Here is a 19,927-nt window from a genome sequence, read left to right on the forward strand (position 1 = left end):
TTGCCAGGCGAAACATTTAATGGTCTGCAAAATGGCCCGGGCCGGGACATTAAAAGTTGCTTAACCTTCATTAGGCGCCCGATTCCGCATCCGAATCCGACTGACGGCGAGATGAAATTTAATATATGTCAGGTCCCGACATCGGAGGGCTTAATGCCCCATTTGTGCAGGGCGCCACTGCATCCAAATGATGTGCCAGAAAAAAGAGCAAATCACCGCAAGTTGGCATGGAGCTTTAATCAGCCCAGCAGGCAAAAGGGCTAGTGGTGGCGGACAGGATGGGGGTGGCATTAAAGGGGCGCAAGGACACTAGGCAAACTCAATTTCGAGCTTGTTTCACGGGACGACGACCACGCCCAACCCGACCCACCAGAGGCGCTAATGCGGCGACATGGCATTATCCTTCTTCCTTTCGCGACTTCTTTCCCGACTTTTCCGACCACGGCTGCACTCTCCTTGGGTATTTTGATAATCAAATTTGCGCAAACAAGCGAGTGGCGTGAATTTGCCAACGCCACCGGAACAAGGACGAAACAAGGACCAAGGATAATAACGGTTGCGCCTCGTGCACTTGTGCAATTAGATTGGCAAAAGTGCAGTAACCTTAACCAAAATAAAGCGCCTTAAATTCTCTATTGTTCTTTAAAATACACTTTCCACTATTTCTGATTTTAGATGGTAATAAAAAAATCAAGTGAATCCTTAAGCACCTACTTAACATAATTAGTTGTTTAAGTTCGATTGAATGACAAAGCAGGCGGATTAAAGGCAAAAACCACACACTTGAGCTAAATCTTGTGTTTGTAACTGGGAAGCTAAGTTAAAAAAAAACACTAATTCAAGAACAAATCCTTGAGTTTTAACAATAAAATGGATTTTGAAGAAACCCATCATTCTTGATGTCCCAACTCATTTGCCACTTGTGATGTAACATCGAGAGATAATCCATTTAAAATCGCTTTAATCCATGTGTTATCAATTTCATGGCATTTCATTTGCGAGCCTATAAAAGGTTCCTGTCGGATTCGCTGCTCAAAGTAGTTTCAGAATGCAGTTAGGATTGATTTACGCATTCGTCGCGCTTTTGGCGATATTTCGAGTGGAACCCAGCGAGGGATTTATTGATATAAACAATGAATTGAACAATATTATAAGCCCCCCGATCCTTCCTGCGGTTGAGAGCATATTGGACATCTATGGCGATGCAGATTTAACAGAAGATGAGCAAAAGGTGCGCTTGCAAAGGGAATCCATTGTAAAAAACAACGGTCTGGTGTTCAAGCTTCACCCAATAGTCCTGGGAAGTAACTCAAGCAATAAGCCCAACATTCCCAATATTCTAATTTTTGCCAACACACACAGACCGGCCCCAAAGGTTATGAATGACGTGAAATATTTTGTTGTAGATCGCGATACAGAACAAGTATACAATCCGGGTATTACACTCGAACAGCTATTTCGAAATTTTTCCCGATCTGAAATAGGAAAAACCATTAATCCGGAAACACCTCCATCCGAAATGCAGGAGTTGAACATCAAACTTATCCAAAATGCACTAGATCAAAGGCAAACTGAATCAAAGTTTGAATCTGAAGCACAGGCCCAATCGTTTAGCCGAGCGCTTGAAGAAGCGAAGCTTCAAATCCAAAGGCAATCTCAATCACAATCGCAGGCTCAAGGTCTAGGGCTGGATCAATCACAGCAACAAATCCAAACCGCCAGAACTAAAGTCCAAGAACAATTCCAATCGCAAGAACGAGGACCGGCTCAATCGCAGCAACAGGCCCAGATTCAACAATCACGGAATCAAGCTGGAGCTAAATTACGACAACAAATTTTTCCGTATATTCAAACTTTACCACAAACAGACGCCAATGAGCCAGAAAGTGCAGAAGCTGAAGCTGAAGGAGGACTGTCTGGAAACATAGCTCTAGTACCACCAATTGAAGAGGAAGGTCGAAAGCAAGACCAGGCTCGATCACAGATTCTAGATGAAGCTGAAGGTATTAGACAAAGTCTGGCGCAAACGGAAGGCCAATCCCAATCGCAGGATCAAGTTCAATCACAAGCTGAGGCTATTAATCGAGATATAGCAGAGTATCAAGACCAAGCTGAATCTCAGGCTCAAGAACAGTCCCAAGCTCAAGATCAATCGCAGACTCTAAAAGAAGAGGGACTGCCTCAATCCTCATCACAACAATCGCTGGTTCAAGCAGAGGATGAAGCACAAGAAGATCCCATAGACCAATCACTTCATCAAGCGCAATCTGAAATACTAAACCAAGTTAATTCACAGACTAACGGCCAATTAAAGGCTCAAGTTCAAACGCAAGCTCAAGTTCTCGATCAGGCTCTGGAGGATGCACATGTTCAATATCAATCTCAGTCTCAATCACAAGGAGTATCACTGTCTCAACCAACGCAACAATCGCTTGTTGAACCAGTCGATCAAGCAAAGGAAGATCCCATAGATCAATCACTTCATCAAGCCCAAAGTGAAATACTAAAGCAACTTCTGTCACACAAAAACGATCAATTCACGGCTCAAGCTCAAACACAAGCTCAGACTCTCGATCAGGCTCTGGAAGAAGCTCATGTTCAATATCAATCTCAGACTCAAGCACAAGAAACTCCACTCTCTCAACCAGAGGATCGAGATCAAGATACCGCTTTAGACCAATCACCGACACGAGCTCAATCCCAATCACAAGAACAAACGAATAGTAAACTTCAGCGGCAACCTCAAGCCCAATCAGATGATCGTGCTATAGGTCTTTCAGCTTTGGGGCAAGCGCCGCATCAGCAATATCAATCGCAATCTCAAGCTCAATCACCGCAGCACGAACAACTTCAATCTGATGATCAATTAGGCGATCAAGCTGGGGATGAAGCGAAAGACACCGATTTGGACCAATCACTACATAAAGCCCAAGCTGAAGTACAAGAGCAACTTCAATCACAGACTCAAGCCTCAGGCCCATCACTAACGCAATCGCAACAGCAATCCCAAGCTCAGGAAGTTGATGCGCTTGCACAATCACTAACTCAAGCCCATGCTCAAATCCAGGAGCAAGCTCAATCACAATCGCAAGGGCCCGCTATATCTCAAGCTCCCAATGAGAGGCAAGGGCAGTTACAATCACAACGTGAAGACCAAGATCAATCAAGAGATCGTTTGCAGGGACCCAAATATGATGATGATAGTTACTCACAACCTAAACCAAGGTCATGTTTACAGTGTCAGCAAGCTACTTACCCACAATACATTGCGGAGGTGGACATCGAGATTGACGCCAAGCTGGACACGGTGAGCCATTCCACTTAAGAGATTCCATGTGGACAGCATACAGTTACTATATTGAAGGTTCTATACATTTTTCAATCGTATGACAGCCCAAACTGATCTCCAAATATGGACATCAAGCAGAGACCCATTACGCATTCACTGCCGACGGCTACAAGCTCTGCCTGCATCGAATTCCGCGTTCTGGAGCCACACCCGTCCTGTTGGTCCATGGCCTGATGGCCAGCTCGGCCACCTGGGTGCAGTTCGGTCCATCGCAGGGTCTGGCCTACATCCTGTCCCAAAGCGGGTACGACGTCTGGATGTTGAACACCAGAGGTAACGTCTACTCGGAGGAGCGCCTGGCCGGTCGGGAGAGCGACAAGGTCTTCTGGGACTTCTCTTTCCACGAGATCGGGCAGTACGATCTACCCGCTGCAATCGACTTGATCCTGCTGCAGACCAAAATGCCGAGCATCCAGTACATTGGTCACTCGCAGGGATCCACGGCCTTCTTTGTGATGTGCAGTGAAAGGCCTGACTATGCAGGCAAGATCTCATTGATGCAGTCCCTCTCGCCATCAGTTTATATGGAAGAAACACGCAGTCCGGCCCTCAAGTTTATGAAAGTCCTTCAGGGTGGCTTCACAGTAAGTACAGAAGATTATAAAACTGTATTACATTGTTCGATATATATTTAATATTATAGATGCTGCTGAATCTCCTCGGCGGGCACAAGATCTCCCTGAATAACCGGATCGTTGAACTGTTTCGCAACCACATCTGCAACAAACTTATCCCCAGTCGCATCTGTGCCATCTTTGAATTTGTGGTCTGCGGATTTAACTTCAACAGTTTCAATATGGTAAAAAACATGTCACTGATTTGATTTTCATGGGTTAAGATTGTTACCTTCTTTTGTAGACACTATCGCCCATTTTGGAAGGTCACGCCTCGCAGGGAAGCTCCGCCAAACAGATCTATCATTTCGCCCAAATGCAGGGCAAGTCTGAGTTCCAAAAGTACGACTACGGGCTTATTCTGAATAAGCTGCGCTACAAGTCCATATTCCCCCCAACTTACAACCTTTCCTTGGCAATGGGCAAGGTGGCCCTTCACCGCGGAGATGGTGACTGGTTGGGATCGGAATCGGATGTCCTTCGACTGGAGCGTGACCTGCCCAACTGCATAGAAAACAGGAACATTCGCTTCGAAGGATTCTCACACTTCGACTTCACGATCTCGAAGGATGTTCGATCCTTGGTCTACGATCGCGTAATCAGTCTGTGTGGTTCTAATTGAACTTTTAGCTTACGAATGAAATATAAGCAAAGCAATTAATAGATTTGCTTGGCACAGATGTGAAATTGTCTTTACCTAAAGGCTCTGAAATAAATATGATTTTTATTAAGGGAAATTGAATATATACAAATATTTCACAATTTTCCCAGGTGTAATAAAGTAAGACTTTTAATTTGAAATCGGATATATAGAAAATGAATAAACCGACAAAAGTCGCCAGTGTTTATGGTGAATCCACGCCAAAAACAAAAGTTTACGTATTTAAAAAAATACTAAAGCATAACGAACGTTATTGTACTTAGTTTTTCTTTTACAATTAATTATGATTAACCTGTAATTCAAGCTCCTTTAAAAAGTTACGATATCTTTCCATCTTGTTGTTTGAATACAAAAAATGTATTTATTGACAGAAACTACGGAATTTGAAAATTATTTAACGCTTTCAAAAAAACCTTGATCAAGGTTGCCCTATGTTAAATATTCCTTTAGTAATGCTCGATCGATATGTTAATCTAGTTATTCACTCCAAGCATGGATATTTTAATTTCAGGGTATTCTTTCATTAACGCTATAAAAGAGTTCGATTTCATTTCTGCCTTCGAGAGTAGACAAAAAGGGAACGAAATGGAAATCGCATTTAATATTGCGATCTGTTCAATATTTTTACTGGGTATTGTGGTACCCACTAAGACTCAGAAATGGGTTCCATATGCATATTCTCTAGATGAAAATCAGGGATTGGATGAGCAGGCACAGTTGCAGTCACAATCACAGATTCAGGTAAACACAGAGAGTGCAAAGCAGCTAAGATCAGTTGTACCTAGAAAGATCTTAGAACGAATTTGGAATTTGGAGTATCAGCTAACGATTCCCACAGTTAGATGAGTAGCACGACATATTGAACCACTAGAACACTCCACCTAGTTCTAGCAGTTAAAGCGTTAGAACAACCACTAACAAAAACCCATGCTTGCCGTCAAGGGTAAGCTCAATCACAGTCGCAAGATTTATTGCAAGGAATGGCTCAATCAACTATAATCACAAACTCTCAATCGGAAGCCTAATCAAGCGTAATTGCACATTTCAGAGTCAAGGGACGTCACAATCACAAAGTCAAGCTCAAATTCAATCACAGCCTGAACCAAGATCATGTTTACAGTGTCAGCAAGCTAGTTACCAACAATACATTGCGGAGATAGACATCGAGATTGACGCCAAGCTGGACACGGTGAGCCATTCCACTTAAGAGATTCCATGTGGACAGCATACAGTTACTATATTGAAGGTTCTATACATTTTTCAATCGTATGACAGCCCAAACTGATCTCCAAATATGGACATCAAGCAGAGACCCATTACGCATTCACTGCCGACGGCTACAAGCTCTGCCTGCATCGAATTCCGCGTTCTGGAGCCACACCCGTCCTATTGGTACATGGTCTAATGGCCAGCTCGGCCACCTGGGTGCAGTTCGGTCCATCCCAGGGTCTGGCCTACATCCTGTCCCAAAGCGGGTACGACGTCTGGATGTTGAACACCAGAGGTAACGTCTACTCGGAGGAGCGTCTGGCCGGTCGGGAGAGCGACAAGGTCTTCTGGGACTTCTCTTTCCACGAGATCGGGCAGTACGATCTACCCGCTGCAATCGACTTGATCCTGCTGCAGACCAAAATGCCGAGCATCCAGTACATTGGTCACTCGCAGGGATCCACGGCCTTCTTTGTGATGTGCAGTGAAAGGCCTGACTATGCAGGCAAGATCTCATTGATGCAGTCCCTCTCGCCATCAGTTTATATGGAAGGAACACGCAGTCCGGCCCTGAAGTTTATGAAACTTTTTTCGGGTGGCTTCACAGTGAGTGCTGGAGATTTCTAAAATCTTATATATGTACATATATTTTATGTTCTTCATTTCTTTCAAAAGATGTTGTTGAATCTCCTAGGCGGCCACAAGATCTCTCTGAAGAACAAGATCGTTGACATGTTCCGTAACCACATCTGCAACAAACTTATCCCCAGCCGCATCTGTGCCATCTTTGAATTTGTGGTGTGCGGATTCAACATCAACAGCTTCAATATGGTGGGAAATTGATCAATAATTTGGATTTCACGGGTTAATGTTAATTTTTTGTAGACGCTATCGCCCATTTTGGAAGGTCACGCCTCGCAGGGAAGCTCCGCCAAACAGATCTATCATTTCGCCCAAATGCAGGGCAAGTCTGAGTTCCAAAAGTACGACTACGGGCTTATTCTGAATAAGCTACGCTACAAGTCCATATTCCCCCCAACTTACAACCTTTCCTTGGCAATGGGCAAGGTGGCCCTTCACCGCGGAGATGGCGACTGGTTGGGATCGGAATCGGATGTCCTTCGACTGGAGCGTGACCTGCCCAACTGCATAGAAAACAGGAACATTCGCTTCGAAGGATTCTCGCACTTCGACTTCACGATCTCCAAGAACGTTCGATCCTTGGTCTACGATCGCGTAATCGGTCTGTGTGGTTCTAATCGTTAAAAGCTTAGATAACAAATTGTACTATTAGCTTACAACTGAAATATAAGCTGCTTTGCTTAGCACAGAATATGATGAATACAAAAATAAAGATAAAGAAAGGATAATAATTATATTTAAAATAATATATGTAGACACATGTTTCAGGAATTGCTAAGAAATGAGAGTTCTTCGAAGAGGGGGGAATCAATAATCTGACGAGAATAGATTCCACACATTGTTTTAGAGATTTTAATAATATAATAAGGGTCTGAGTTCATTTAAGAGTAAACCTCTGCCTATGGGCAGACCTCTAATTCTTACAATACTTCTGATCCAAAAAGGCTTAAGTAGTCAATTTATATTACGAAATTATTTCTTGTTGTCTTTTTAGGGATATATATTTACGCCAGAATTATAAGAATTTTTCAAGGTTATTCCACTAACAACCTTTGGAAAACTGTATTGTAGTGATGCAACATCGGTATGTTAATTTTGTTATCCACTCCAAGCATGGATATTTTAATTTCAAGGTGTTGTATCTTTTAACCTATATAAACGAACGATTCCTTCGCTGTCGAAACTAAGTTTAGCAACGAAATGACTATCGTATTAAGTCTTCCGGCCTGTGTGTTCTTTTTACTCGGTACTGTGGTACCCAGCAACTCTCAGCGATGGATCCCATATGCGAATCCCTTGGATGAACAGTCACAGTCTCAGTCGCAGCTACAGGTAAACTCAAGAATGCAAAGCAGCTCATAAGCACCTAAAGCATCTGCACAATCCAATGTTTTAATATTAGGAAAATGGAGCAAGCGATCAAAATCCGGATATTTTTGAACAGTCGCAATCCCAATCACAAAATCAGCTAGTGGCGCAGATTCCGCCATCTGGTGCTTCTCTAAGTGAAGGGCAACCACCTAATAATATTATAAGCCTTATGGATGAAGGGATGCTTCTACAGCCACAATATCGCCCCATCGAGATTGCCGATCAATCACAGAACTTAATTCAGAGGCAGTTACAGTCACAGGCACAGGAACAGTCACAGTCGCAGGCACAAGCGCAGGCCCAGTCACAGGCACAGGCACAGTCACAGGCTCAGTTACAGTCCCAGTTGCAAAAGATACAATCACTGTTACAGTCTGATTTACAGTCCCAGTCGCAGTTAGAGGCTCAACTACAGTCACAGTTAGATGAACTTAAACAACAGTCTGAGTTCCAGCTGGTCCCTATTAGTCAGTTGAGGCCCCGACCATCCGATCAACCAATTGTAATCTTAGATTCGATACCAAAACCCCGGCCTCAGTTAGTACTACTTCCTTCTCAGAAGGGGCCAGTTCAGCAGGACCCAAATCTTCGTTACGTAATTCCGAGTCCGCCAAAACGTAAACGCCAAATTTCACCTGATAGCGCAATTCCCAATGTTTATATATTGGCTCCATCCCAACAGATAAAGTCGAACTCCAGTATTAGCATTGATCAAATACTAAAGTTGTATCAGTACAAATCAGATAAGGAGCGCAAAATTGCCGAATTGAAAAGACAGATAAAGAAACAAGAGACACTAAATATTTTAAAATTTGTTCCGTCTCTAATGGTAACACCAGCAACCCCAATCCTATTACCATCACAGTCCCAATTAGCATCACAGCAATCATGGCCATTTTCTCAATTACAATCGCAGCAAAATTCACAGTCTTCGGGATCACAGTCCCAACTGCAGTCACAGTCAAACGCTCAATCATCTGGATCACAGTCCCAGTCTCAGTTGCAGTCAGATTCACAGTCCCAGTTGCAGTCACAGATAAACCCTCAATCATCTGAATCACAATCCCAATCGCAATCACAGAAAAGAGGATCACAATCCCAATTGCAGTCACAGATAAACCCTCAATCATCTAGATCACAGTCCCAATTGCAATCACAAATAGATTCAGACTCTGATGCCTCACAGTCCCAGCTGCAGTCACAGTTAGGCTCTGAATCAACTGGATCACAGTCCCAGCTGCAGTCACAGTTAGGCTCACAATTATCTGGTCCACAGTCTCAGTCGCAGTCACAGTTTAATTCCCAGTCTTCAGAATCACAGTCCCAATTGCAATCACAGGCCAAGTTCCGGTCTTTAGGATCCCAGTCCCAATCACAGTCACAGCGTGATTCCCAGTTTTCAGGATCACAATCCCAATCGCAGTCACAGCTTAATTCCCAGTCTTTAGGATCCCAGTCCCAATCACAGTCACAGCGTGATTCCCAGTTTTCAGGATCACAATCCCAATCGCAGTCACAGCTTAATTCCCAGTCTTTAGGATCTCAGTCCCAATCGCAATTACAGATAAGGCCTCAGTTAGGCACAAAGGCTTTAGAGTCACAGTCCCCATCAGAGTTGCTACTACACATTCAGGGGCCTTCCACATATCAGGACAATTTGCCTGAACCCAATATACAGACGAAAAAAAATCGAATCAATGTGGTTACGCATGAGTACAAAGTATTCAAAACACCAAATTACCTTACCCAGGAGGACATCTTGGATAATTCTAAGCTGACAACTGTAAGTTGAAACATCTATTCCTTTGATTCCAATCGCTTCGAACCCCTTTTTAACAAATCCAATAGGTTGACCTGATTGAGAAGTACGGCTATCCATCTGAGACCAATTACGTAACCTCCGAAGACGGCTACAGGCTTTGTTTGCATCGTATTCCGCGTCCTGGTGCTGAACCAGTTTTATTAGTCCACGGCCTAATGGCCAGCTCAGCTTCTTGGGTGGAACTTGGGCCCAAGGATGGACTGGCATATATCCTTTACCGTAAGGGTTACGACGTCTGGATGCTGAATACCCGTGGTAACAAATACTCCCGCGAGAATTTGAATAGACGCCTGAAGCCGAATAAGTACTGGGACTTCTCCTTCCACGAGATCGGCAAGTTTGATGTGCCCGCTGCCATCGATCATATTCTGAGTCACACCCACAAGCCAAAGATCCAATACATTGGCCATTCGCAGGGCTCCACCGTTTTCTTCGTGATGTGCAGTGAAAGACCCCATTATGCACAGAAGGTGAATCTAATGCAGGCACTTTCTCCAACGGTTTATTTGCAGGAAAACCGCAGTCCAGTGCTAAAGTTCCTCGGAATGTTCAAGGGAAAGTATTCGGTGAGTAAAAGATCTTGTTTGGGAATTTATTATTTCACTGTCATTAGGATTATCTGATTATTTTAAATATGATAATAACTTTGGTAAATTTTTGGTGATATACTTATTCCGCCTATCTTTATAGATGCTTTTGAACCTCCTAGGCGGCTACGAGATCTCAGCGAAAACGAAGCTCATCCAGCAGTTCCGTCAGCACATTTGCTCCGGCTCGGAGCTTGGCAGCAGCATCTGCGCCATCTTTGACTTTGTGCTCTGCGGGTTCGACTGGAAGAGCTTCAATACGGTAAGACTGCAGATTGTTTACTTTGGTTTCATTACCACCAATGCACTTTAGACCCTCACTCCCATCGTGGCTGCCCATGCCTCCCAAGGCGCCTCCGCCAAACAGATCTACCACTATGCACAGATGCAGGGTGACCTGAATTTCCAGCGTTTCGACCATGGAGCGGTCCTGAATCGCGTTCGCTACGAGTCCAGCGAGCCACCAGCCTACAATCTTTCGCAGACGACCAGTAAAGTTGTGCTCCATCACGGCGAAGGCGACTGGCTGGGATCCTCCTCGGATGTGTTCCGGCTGCAGGAGCGTCTGCCCAATCTCGTCGAGAGCCGGAAGGTCAATTTCGAAGGCTTCTCTCACTTCGACTTCACGCTCTCCAAGGATGTTCGTCCTCTACTCTACAGTCACGTCCTGCGGCACTTGTCAACCAGTCTCAGTGGATAGAACAATTTCGGCATTAAGCCTTATTGGCTCGAATAATTGGAATAAAAATCTATAGTCACTATAATATGAGTGGAACTATTAAATACATATAGAAAATTATACTGAAATTTATTCCACATTTCGTGTAACCACTGATAAAAAAGGTCCCATAGGGGGAATCTGCCGTTCCATTTCGTGGCTCTAGGCTCTTTCCATCAGCATCACTCACTCAAGTGAAAGAAATCAATGCTTACGAACAGTGAGGAAAATTTGCATTTCCCATGCCCCAAGCGCTGCCATAAATTTCGCATCCTGAACGCATATTTACACGCCGCGAGGCCAAGTTTTCAAATTAAGTTTGCAATCGAAATGAGGCGCGAGAAAGCCAAGACCATGGCTTTAAATTGCTCACGTGTGTGACACATTTCTTTCGGCGGAGTCACGACAATGGCGACAAGCGGAAGCGGAAACGCGAAATGTGAAAAATGCGCAGAGCAAACAAAAGATGGCCAAGGGTGTGCGGCATAGGGGGAGGTGGAACGTGTCGCTTAACTGTTCCACGTACGTGGCCCTCGAGGCGCAGTCCACCCACAAAATTTGGGGCAACTCTGCCCACATAGCTTCTTTTTAGCTGGCTGTGGCTGTTATCGCTTTATTAGCTAGAAATTCCATCTGGAAAATAGATAAAAACTAAATTTATTCACTGCATTACATGAAAATCTAAAAAAATATAGCCAGAATATTAGTGTCATAAAATTAAGATAGAAACATAAATTAATGCTTTTAACATTTTGTTCCGAATATATTATAAATAGCCATTACAGAATAATTTAGCCAACACCACCGAAGAACATTGTTTTTGGCTATTTATAGCCATTTTCAGTTGGCAGCACTGCCTGCCAAACGGTAGGCCCTTCTCGGTGGGGTATTCCCAACTGTAAGCCCCAAAAGGCCCGGCGTACGTGTGTTATTTAATGCTTATCTTTATCCTTTTCCCATTAGTGTTATTGATGTTGGCAGCGGGGGGCTCGATGTTATCCCGCTCCCGAATCTTTCCCACAGGTGCACCGCCGCCCCGCCCGATAAACTTGCCCTCCGGCTGAGAGCTGACAATTGATGCCAAGGATATGCCGGCCAAATCACGAGCTAAACATTATTTTAATGTCCCCAGGCAGTCACATATGTATATGCGAGTCGGCAGCTTTTCCCTCTGTATTTCACATGCGTGGATTTTCCGGGAATGTTTAAAGCCCTGCCAACTTATTTCCCGGAATTTGCGTGTGCGTTAAGAGGACTCTTGGGAACAACCTTTGTGCCCGAATCGAAGGAGGTCGCGTCCTTGAAGTATCCGGCATTTAAATTTCTGGGAAAACCTGCTTAGGTTTTGTCAGGTCTCCCCTTGAATAAATGATGAAGAGTTTTATATTATTCCTTGAATTTCCGTTAATTGGAGGATTTAGTATTGAGACCCAGTAGGGTTGAGTGAGATGGTGGCAACTCTATCGTTTTGTAACTTTTCCCACACGGATTAGGAAAGATGCAACACTGTACGTACACGACAAGTGAAAAACTCGACTGGCTCTGACAATTCTATCCAAATCGTAGACAAGACCGGAGAATACTTGCGTTTTGTTATGTAGCTTTCGACTGGTGGAAAAACCGAACACACATATTTTAAACACCCCAACAAATTCAAATGTTTTTCCAACATTTCGTATTATAATAGTAGCACAAAAAATAAGAAGCGGTCGAGGAATTTTGCGCGACCCAAGTGTACCAAAAACCATTCTGATTTCAACGAAGACCAGAGTTCTCTATTTTCCATGAAAATCGACGAGCCCAAGAACTAAAAAAAAAGGACAGCATATCTCAGAGTCAAAGAGGCCATTAAAGGAGCAACGCAGTCGGACCAGATGTGCTAACTAAGAAACCAGGTCCACAACCAATCCCAGCCAAGTCCCCAAAAAGGAGGCATCAGCCAGTGCGTAAGCTATCCCCAATACAAAAGTTGCCACACCGCAGGACATGTTGTCCCACGCCTTCAACATGCATCCGCAAAGACGTGTGCCCGTCATCCACGAGCAGATCGCCAAGCAGTGCGCCCTGAACATTGTGCGCGTGGCCTCCGCCATGCCACAACCGCAGCCCCGCTGCCCATCCGGTCATATGGTCGTGCTCGTGGAGCTGCGCCGGACGGACGAGCAGACCGTGCATCGCTACCAGGTGAATGTGCCGCCAACGGGCTGGACCAACGAAGATTTGAAGGAGGAGGAAAAGCGATTCCAGCAATTGGTGCCCCCCGGAACACTAGACAATATGGGCCTTAAGCTGCCTCTGCCAGAGCGTCCTCCGTGTCCCATGCATGGGCGTTCCATCATGGACATGGACTGGTCACCGAACTCCAACATGGGTCCGCCTCCTATGCTGATGATTCAGTCTTCGGTACATATCACCAACGGGCAGGATGACGCCACTGACTTCGCCACCTTCAGAGAGCCCGCTGTGACTAGTGAATCACCGGATAATATAAGAGCGCACTTTATGGGCAGTCTATATCAGCAGCAACCTAGTCCGCTGAGCTACTCGGACATCTGGGTGTCAGATAGTTCATCGAGTGGCTTGCCAGGAAGTGAAGCCCTCTCCACGACCCATTTTCAACAGTTTTATCTGGGCGAGAACGCCGAGTCTATGGTCGCCAATAAGATACGACCTATCAATGGTTTTCCTATCAATGGATATCCTATCAATGGTTATCCTATCAGTGGTTATCCGACAGCTTCCAGACCAGCTGTGAAAAAGCCTCGCCACGTCGCCGAACTTTGCTTGGATAGCAATGGAGAGTATGTGCTCAACAAGCAGCTGCATCAACCGTTGACTAGCCATCAACCCGATCCGAATATTCCCAGTGTCATGAGCAGCGATCCAAACTACTTCATACAAAATCAAAGCCACCAGGTGGAGTCCCCAAATAAAGGACTCAATGGCTACATAAGCAATGGTCACATGGCCCAGGAGTCTGATAAGCCGAAAAATGGTTACGAATATCAGACGGCGGCCTTCGCAGATCAACGGATTGTCCTGCAAACAAAGCTGGGACAGGGACAGGGGCAGGCGCAGGGAGCAGTACCCGGACTTATACCCAATCACCTGCAGAGTCGTGTGGCCATGGTCGAGCCTCGCATACGCCAGGAATCACTGATAAAACCACAAAATCCAGGTGAGAAAAACCCCTGCAACCTGATATCAACTATAAAATACTGATTTAAGTACTAAAATAACCTAAGCTGTACATATAACTTGCTATTAGCCCTAGTGAATAACAATGAACTCCTCTTCTAGATTTTCCGTTGCCGTCGGAGGCACCTCCACCCGGTCCACAGGACCTGCAGTCGCTCTTCCGCTGGAACTACTGTGCATTGTGTAACATGGTCATTCGGTCGACACAGAGCGCCATTCATCACTACTCGTCGCGTGCCCATGAGCGCAGGATTAGCTCGTGGCTGGTGCGTAAGTGCTACGCCAACCTTGCTGGACGGAATGCGGACGCCATGGGCGGGTCCATCGGCCAATCGAACTTCTACTGCAAGGTGTGCAACCTGAAGCTGACCTCGTTGTCGGATGCACAGCAACACTACTTTGGGCGGCGTCACCGAATGGCGGCACGCCGCAAGATTAGGCCATTTAGTGATGGCTTCTACGATCGGGAGGGCAATTGGGTGCGCACGGACATCAAGTACCCCATGTGCGAGCTGTGCGACGTGAGCATAACCTCGGAGTCCCAAATGGCCATGCACCTGGCGGGTGCACGCCACCGCAGACGGGTCCATATGGCCTATGGGGGTGAGTCCGCCGGGGGCATGGAAATGGGCATTGGTACGGTCCCGTCCGATGGCTCGCACATGTACCGGATAAACGGCAACGGATCGCTGGCCCCGATAAGGCCCTTGGGCACACAGCTCCTCCAAGGCACCGCTTATCCGCTATCCCTGACCGATCCGAGTGCCGTCTTCTACTGCGATGCCTGCAACATTACGGTCAACCATCTGAAGTCGGTGAATCAGCATGAGCAGGGACGCATGCACCGCCGGAATACACACAGGTTGCCCGGCCAACCGGACTTGTTCGAGTGATCTTGCGATTGAAAGTGCGGCGCCCTTGGCGATGTGAGTGGCTGGGAGATATCCGATGAAAAGTAAAGTTAAGCCGCAACCGTACTAGTAAAATGAGTAAGGTGCCGGGAGGAAGTTTTACAGTACGTGATCTTTGGAAAATACTTCAAAAATAAACAGCATGATGTCTGGAGTTCCAACTGGCCAAACCAACGTCCTGCTGCGCTGTGTGTTATTTGCAATTTATTTTTGATCTAACTACTTTTTTTATATGTTTTTAGTAGTATAATAAATAATAAAAAAGCCTCAAAAATTTAAATGCAATTCTTCCGTTTTTTTATTTCCATAATAAATATATTTGACTACTAAAAAACTACGACTTTGAAGTCACTGATTAAATGCAGTCATAACATTTCAATATAAGTATATACAGCTTCTTCAATTTTTTTTAAAGCTAACATACAGAATTTTCACAATAGAAACGTTTAAGCAGCAGAAACCAATTTGGGGACTTAAATCTGTCCTTGTGTCATTTGGAATATCCTCAAGCGCAAACATTTTAATGAGTTCCCCACACACATTGCGTTGCATACTTCTGGGCTGACGGCGAAATGCCGGCCAGCAACATGTTGCCGCAACCAGATATCTGCATCGGAAAATGTATCTGGAGCCGGAGTGAGGGATTGGAAGGAAATATCAACACCTCCTGGCATGGGCTTAATTAATGATGGGATTGCGATCTACTGGCCACCCACCCACGCCTCACACCCACTCACTCTGCGGTGGCTGAAATGTCTGGAATCTTTGCTTTTAATTGCCAGCCTGCTTATGCAGAGGCACGCTCCTCCGGCCGCTGGTTTTTGGTTTCAGCCAGACGGAAGCGGCATAAAATCCGATGGGGCTGCCACTGTGGCAGTGGCTCCAGCCTGCAGACAATGGGTGGCCATAAAAAGGAGTTATCGCTTGACAAATATCGGAGAGAGTGTCAGTCAGCGAGAGTCTAGACAAAACATGGCGCTAAATAAATAAATAGTAGCGCCAACATGGAAAAAAAAACCCCGCTCATTGGCAACCGCAAAAACGGAAAAGGGACTTTGCTTCAAAATTTATGGCCAATTTTTGCCGGGCTGTGACTCTTTGTTGGGGTTTGAAGTTTGCCGCCATGCAAGGTCAATAGCAATGGCAGCCGGGGCGGCGTGGGAACTGTGGGCGTGGTCAAGGCCCGCCACATCCTGAAGCCACACTACACGGCTATCTGCGCTGTATTTATACCATTTGGTGTCTGGTCGCATCGGCAGACGGCAGAAGCATCAAACATGTTTTCGCATAAATTAAACTTCTTATCTGGCTGTTAAACATTTGACGCCATGGCTGGCATTGTTGCATTTCAACCGACTGCAGACCGGAAATGTGCATTAAAGCAGCCATAATAAACACTGAATAAAACAACAAAATAAAAAGGCAATAGACCGACCGAAGGATGGCACCAAATATAAATAAATATTCGCTGGAAATGAACACTTTTATCGATGATACAGTTAATGATATAACCCTTGTCCAAACGTACAATCCATATGTGGCTCGATGACAGTCTGGCATTAAGTTCGTGTGGAAGCTGATAGCAGATACATTCGAGCTGCATAATAATTCATTTTTAAGTGCCTCCCTTCAAATGAAATGACAATGTGACAAAGGAGCTGAGATATGCACAAATTTGATTTATTTATGCCTCACCATTGTGTTTTTCTTTTAGTTTTAAACTGAACTGTAATTTAAGTGCACCAAAATTAATTTATATGAAATTCCGTCGTGCGATTCTTTTTGGGAATGACCAGGTTTTTGCCCACATCCCCATTAGCTGAAGTCCAGCCCCCGGAAAATTGCGTTGAGTTCGTGTACAACTGTGTAAACAAATTAATTATGCAACTTTGTGGCTGAACAAACGCAGCCCCTTCACTCATTTGCCCCCCGACCACTTGATCTCGCTCAATAAAATATCCTTTCAACATATTTCAGCATAAACATTCGCATTTCCACATTACCCTGCCCCGTGGGTCAGTTGCAAAATGGTCGCTGGAATCGCTCAGGCATGAGGAAATTTATGCGTGGCACACCAAGTCCCCCATGCCCCCATCGAAACCAAAACACATTCTCGGGGGCAATCTCTCGACTCTGGCGTCTAATTTGCATTCGCATGGCCCACAGATACGGCCACGTTTACGGCGCAAAGATACAGATACAGAGGTCCAGATACAAATGCGGCTTGCATCTGTGCAATTAACATAATTTCGGCTAACGCTCACTTGGACAAAATGCTGAGGCTGCACTGGAAATTTGCATTTTGAAAAACACGTTGAATAATTTAAATAATGGTGTTTAAATTTCTAGCAAATGATCTTCATTTGAAGTAGGACAGTTTAAAGCAATTTGTTTCCCAGCTCGTATATTTTCTGTTATTTGATGAAATATTGTCTCATTTGTTATATCTTTATATTCATTTAGCTAATTTCAAACAATATTACCCTCAGATTGATGACAACAATGTGCTTTATCTTCTATATTCCACACAAGATCTTTATTTGCACACAGCTGCGTTCAATCTTATAATATCTAATTCGTATCATAACTGCCTGTCTTATTGTCTTCAGCATGTCTCAAATATATTTGGCATATGTTATGTGATCGTTTTCTTGTCAAAGCCTAATAAACATTGTTTATTTCTCAGCCTTTTTGCTTGTGGCACTCATTATTACGGGGTATGTCGAAGCTGTGTCAAAACTAGACTCAGATTTCCCAAAGGGTGTGTTGGGGATCAGCGCAAATGGTTTAAAGCGTGTGAAGTGCTTATTGTTTGCCTGTCTCTGCGGTATTATATAAAATGCTTTTAATGTTTTTAATTGTTACGTGTTTTGCGCACTTTGTGTGTCACAAAAAGTGAGTGTATGGAGAAGGGGGCAATGTTTATGGCGGCCAATAAAACCAGAACCTGCTTGGGGAAACACTATTACACATACATAAGACAGCTAATTAGCAGAGCTTGCGCTCGCTTGTTTTTTTTTTATCAAAATTGAACTACTTATCCTTTAGCTGGCAAATAAGCAGTTTCTTATGCTCATTTGGTTGCCAAATGTCTGTTTCCGGTATTTTTCAAGTCTATGCTTTGGCTAAGGAAGTAACCTTTGAGTTATTTAATTTACCCGAGGTTATCGCATAACAACTATGTTACATGCATTTTAAATGACTACTACACTTAGTGTTAAAATATATTTTTCCATTGTCATTATTATATTTTTTCCCATAAGACATCATCTTTCTGCCTTGTCATCTGCAACAAACGTTAGCAAATTGAACAAGACGTTGACTAGAATCGGCAACTGGCGACATTAACAAACAAATCCCCCCAGATGGAGCTGACATCCAGTTTATATCCCCATAACTAATTTTTGGGATGGGATGTGTGTCAATCGAACGATCGAGGCAACTCAAACAAAAACACTCACTCACATCGGCGGGTGGGCGCCAAAAAACCTGCTGTCGGGAAAATTTGCTTTTGCATCGGCATTTTTGCTCAGAAATATTGCAAGATATGTAAACAGGAACAGTGACAGAGACGGTTGCCTGGTACCATGACACATTTACCAACATTTTCGATATTGTTGTTCGTTTTGTTGCTGTTGTATCTGGCGGATGACAAATCTGGCAAGGCATTCGGGCCACCTGTTGTTGTTGTTATTGCTGTGGCACGGAAAAGCAAACAAACAACACCGCTGGGGCTCTGCCTCGTGTCTTGTGTCTCATGTCTCGTTTTGCCAGCACAGCCAAAATAAAATAAGAGTTGGCTAAAAAACTGCAATAGACTAGATCTTAAAACAACAAGTGGAAATGCCCTACCCGAAATCGAAGTATTGTAATAAAACATTGAAAATTTCATTCAACATTTATTTGTTTTTTATTTTATTTATTTGTTTAATATATAGGGGGTAATAAATATTATAATAAAAATATTATAAATAAAATATTATTATTTGTATAGATTGAAATATATTGGCAGCATTTTCTTAAATGAAAAAGAAAGAATCACCATTTTATCATTAACATTTTACATTTTAACATCCAAGTAAGCAAGTCGCATTATTTTAAGCCTGAATTGTTTTGAACGCCTTTCCTTAGTCGTGAAAGCAAATTTCTGATATTCAATTGTACATTAACGAAGTTTCTTTAAAATATAAACTAAACTCTAAAAATTAAAAAACGCCTAAAATGGTCAAAACTAGACGGTCGAGGAGATCGAGGAGGAATGCTATTGTTGGTTTAGCCAACATCGAAGAATATCACGAACTTCAAGCCCTAATACTGAGAATTATACGAATTTTGGATGAAATGCCTGAAGCAGGTTAATGGGAATCCCTGCTAAGAAACTCTTCGTACTGGAGTTTTGTTAACTATATGAATCGGGTGAATAAAATATTGTTGGTCAAACACCTTGCGTATTTGTGCAGCTTTTTCGCATTATAGAGTACACTTGAAACGACTTTCGATGTCGCCATTAGCAGAGTTTTCTCTGTTTGGAAAATTTTGTGTGCGAGCGGAGTGAAAGAGACGGAGCAGCTCTGCCGCCTGGCTGGAAGGTTATATAATAACAGGCCAGTCGATGGAGAGAAGCGACCCGAGTGGGTTGCCACTGCATCTGCGACTGCAAAATAGTTAGTGCAATCAACCTGAAATTGGAATGCCATGCAATTGGAATTCGTTACCAAATATTGATGACAGTAATAGCCGCAGCCGAGGGTCCCAAGTTTCTGAGCACAAGAAATCACTTTACATAATCGCCGGGAGAAGAGCCAGTCCCAAACCCAGTTGAACTGCTAATAAAATACCCCAAAA

The 19,927-nt window shown here is 44.0% G+C and overlaps 5 protein-coding genes across 6 annotated transcripts; all 5 read left to right on the plus strand.

Moving 5' to 3' along the window:
* The first annotated feature begins 1,048 nt into the window (after window positions 1-1,048).
* Window positions 1,049-4,705, plus strand: LOC117150326 (accessory gland protein Acp36DE). Its single transcript, XM_033317165.1, has 4 exons — window positions 1,049-3,307; window positions 3,394-3,933; window positions 3,993-4,148; window positions 4,208-4,705. Exons 1-4 carry the CDS (start codon window positions 1,049-1,051, stop codon window positions 4,583-4,585), a joined length of 3,333 nt encoding a protein of 1,110 aa, XP_033173056.1. The 3' UTR covers window positions 4,586-4,705.
* A 489-nt stretch (window positions 4,706-5,194) lies between these two features.
* Window positions 5,195-7,197, plus strand: LOC117150327 (lipase 3). The gene is made up of 5 exons (XM_033317166.1): window positions 5,195-5,365; window positions 5,673-5,813; window positions 5,900-6,439; window positions 6,509-6,664; window positions 6,719-7,197. Exons 1-5 carry the CDS (start codon window positions 5,210-5,212, stop codon window positions 7,097-7,099), a joined length of 1,374 nt encoding a protein of 457 aa, XP_033173057.1. The 5' UTR covers window positions 5,195-5,209; the 3' UTR covers window positions 7,100-7,197.
* A 464-nt stretch (window positions 7,198-7,661) lies between these two features.
* Window positions 7,662-11,019, plus strand: LOC117150480 (accessory gland protein Acp36DE). 2 transcript variants are annotated; one of them, XM_033317379.1, is made up of 6 exons: window positions 7,662-7,807; window positions 7,878-9,204; window positions 9,295-9,629; window positions 9,695-10,234; window positions 10,359-10,517; window positions 10,569-11,019. In XM_033317379.1, the coding sequence occupies exons 1-6, from the start codon at window positions 7,676-7,678 to the stop codon at window positions 10,953-10,955; spliced, it is 2,880 nt and encodes a 959-aa protein (XP_033173270.1). In that variant the 5' UTR covers window positions 7,662-7,675; the 3' UTR covers window positions 10,956-11,019. The 2 variants fall into 2 exon arrangements, with proteins under 2 accessions (XP_033173270.1, XP_033173269.1); XM_033317378.1 differs by having other exon boundaries at window positions 7,878-9,629.
* Window positions 11,020-12,513: 1,494 nt separating this feature from the next.
* LOC117150718 lies at window positions 12,514-15,343 on the plus strand. Its single transcript, XM_033317735.1, has 2 exons — window positions 12,514-14,151; window positions 14,274-15,343. Exons 1-2 carry the CDS (start codon window positions 12,960-12,962, stop codon window positions 15,062-15,064), a joined length of 1,983 nt encoding a protein of 660 aa, XP_033173626.1. The 5' UTR covers window positions 12,514-12,959; the 3' UTR covers window positions 15,065-15,343.
* Window positions 15,344-19,229: 3,886 nt separating this feature from the next.
* On the plus strand, window positions 19,230-19,599 carry LOC117150735. The gene has a single exon (XM_033317769.1). The coding sequence runs from the start codon at window positions 19,304-19,306 to the stop codon at window positions 19,439-19,441; it is 138 nt and encodes a 45-aa protein (XP_033173660.1). The 5' UTR covers window positions 19,230-19,303; the 3' UTR covers window positions 19,442-19,599.
* The last annotated feature ends 328 nt before the right edge of the window (window positions 19,600-19,927 follow it).

The sequence above is a fragment of the Drosophila mauritiana genome, chromosome 2L (assembly GCF_004382145.1).
Source record: "Drosophila mauritiana strain mau12 chromosome 2L, ASM438214v1, whole genome shotgun sequence".
In the NCBI taxonomy this organism is placed as follows: domain Eukaryota; kingdom Metazoa; phylum Arthropoda; class Insecta; order Diptera; family Drosophilidae; genus Drosophila; species Drosophila mauritiana.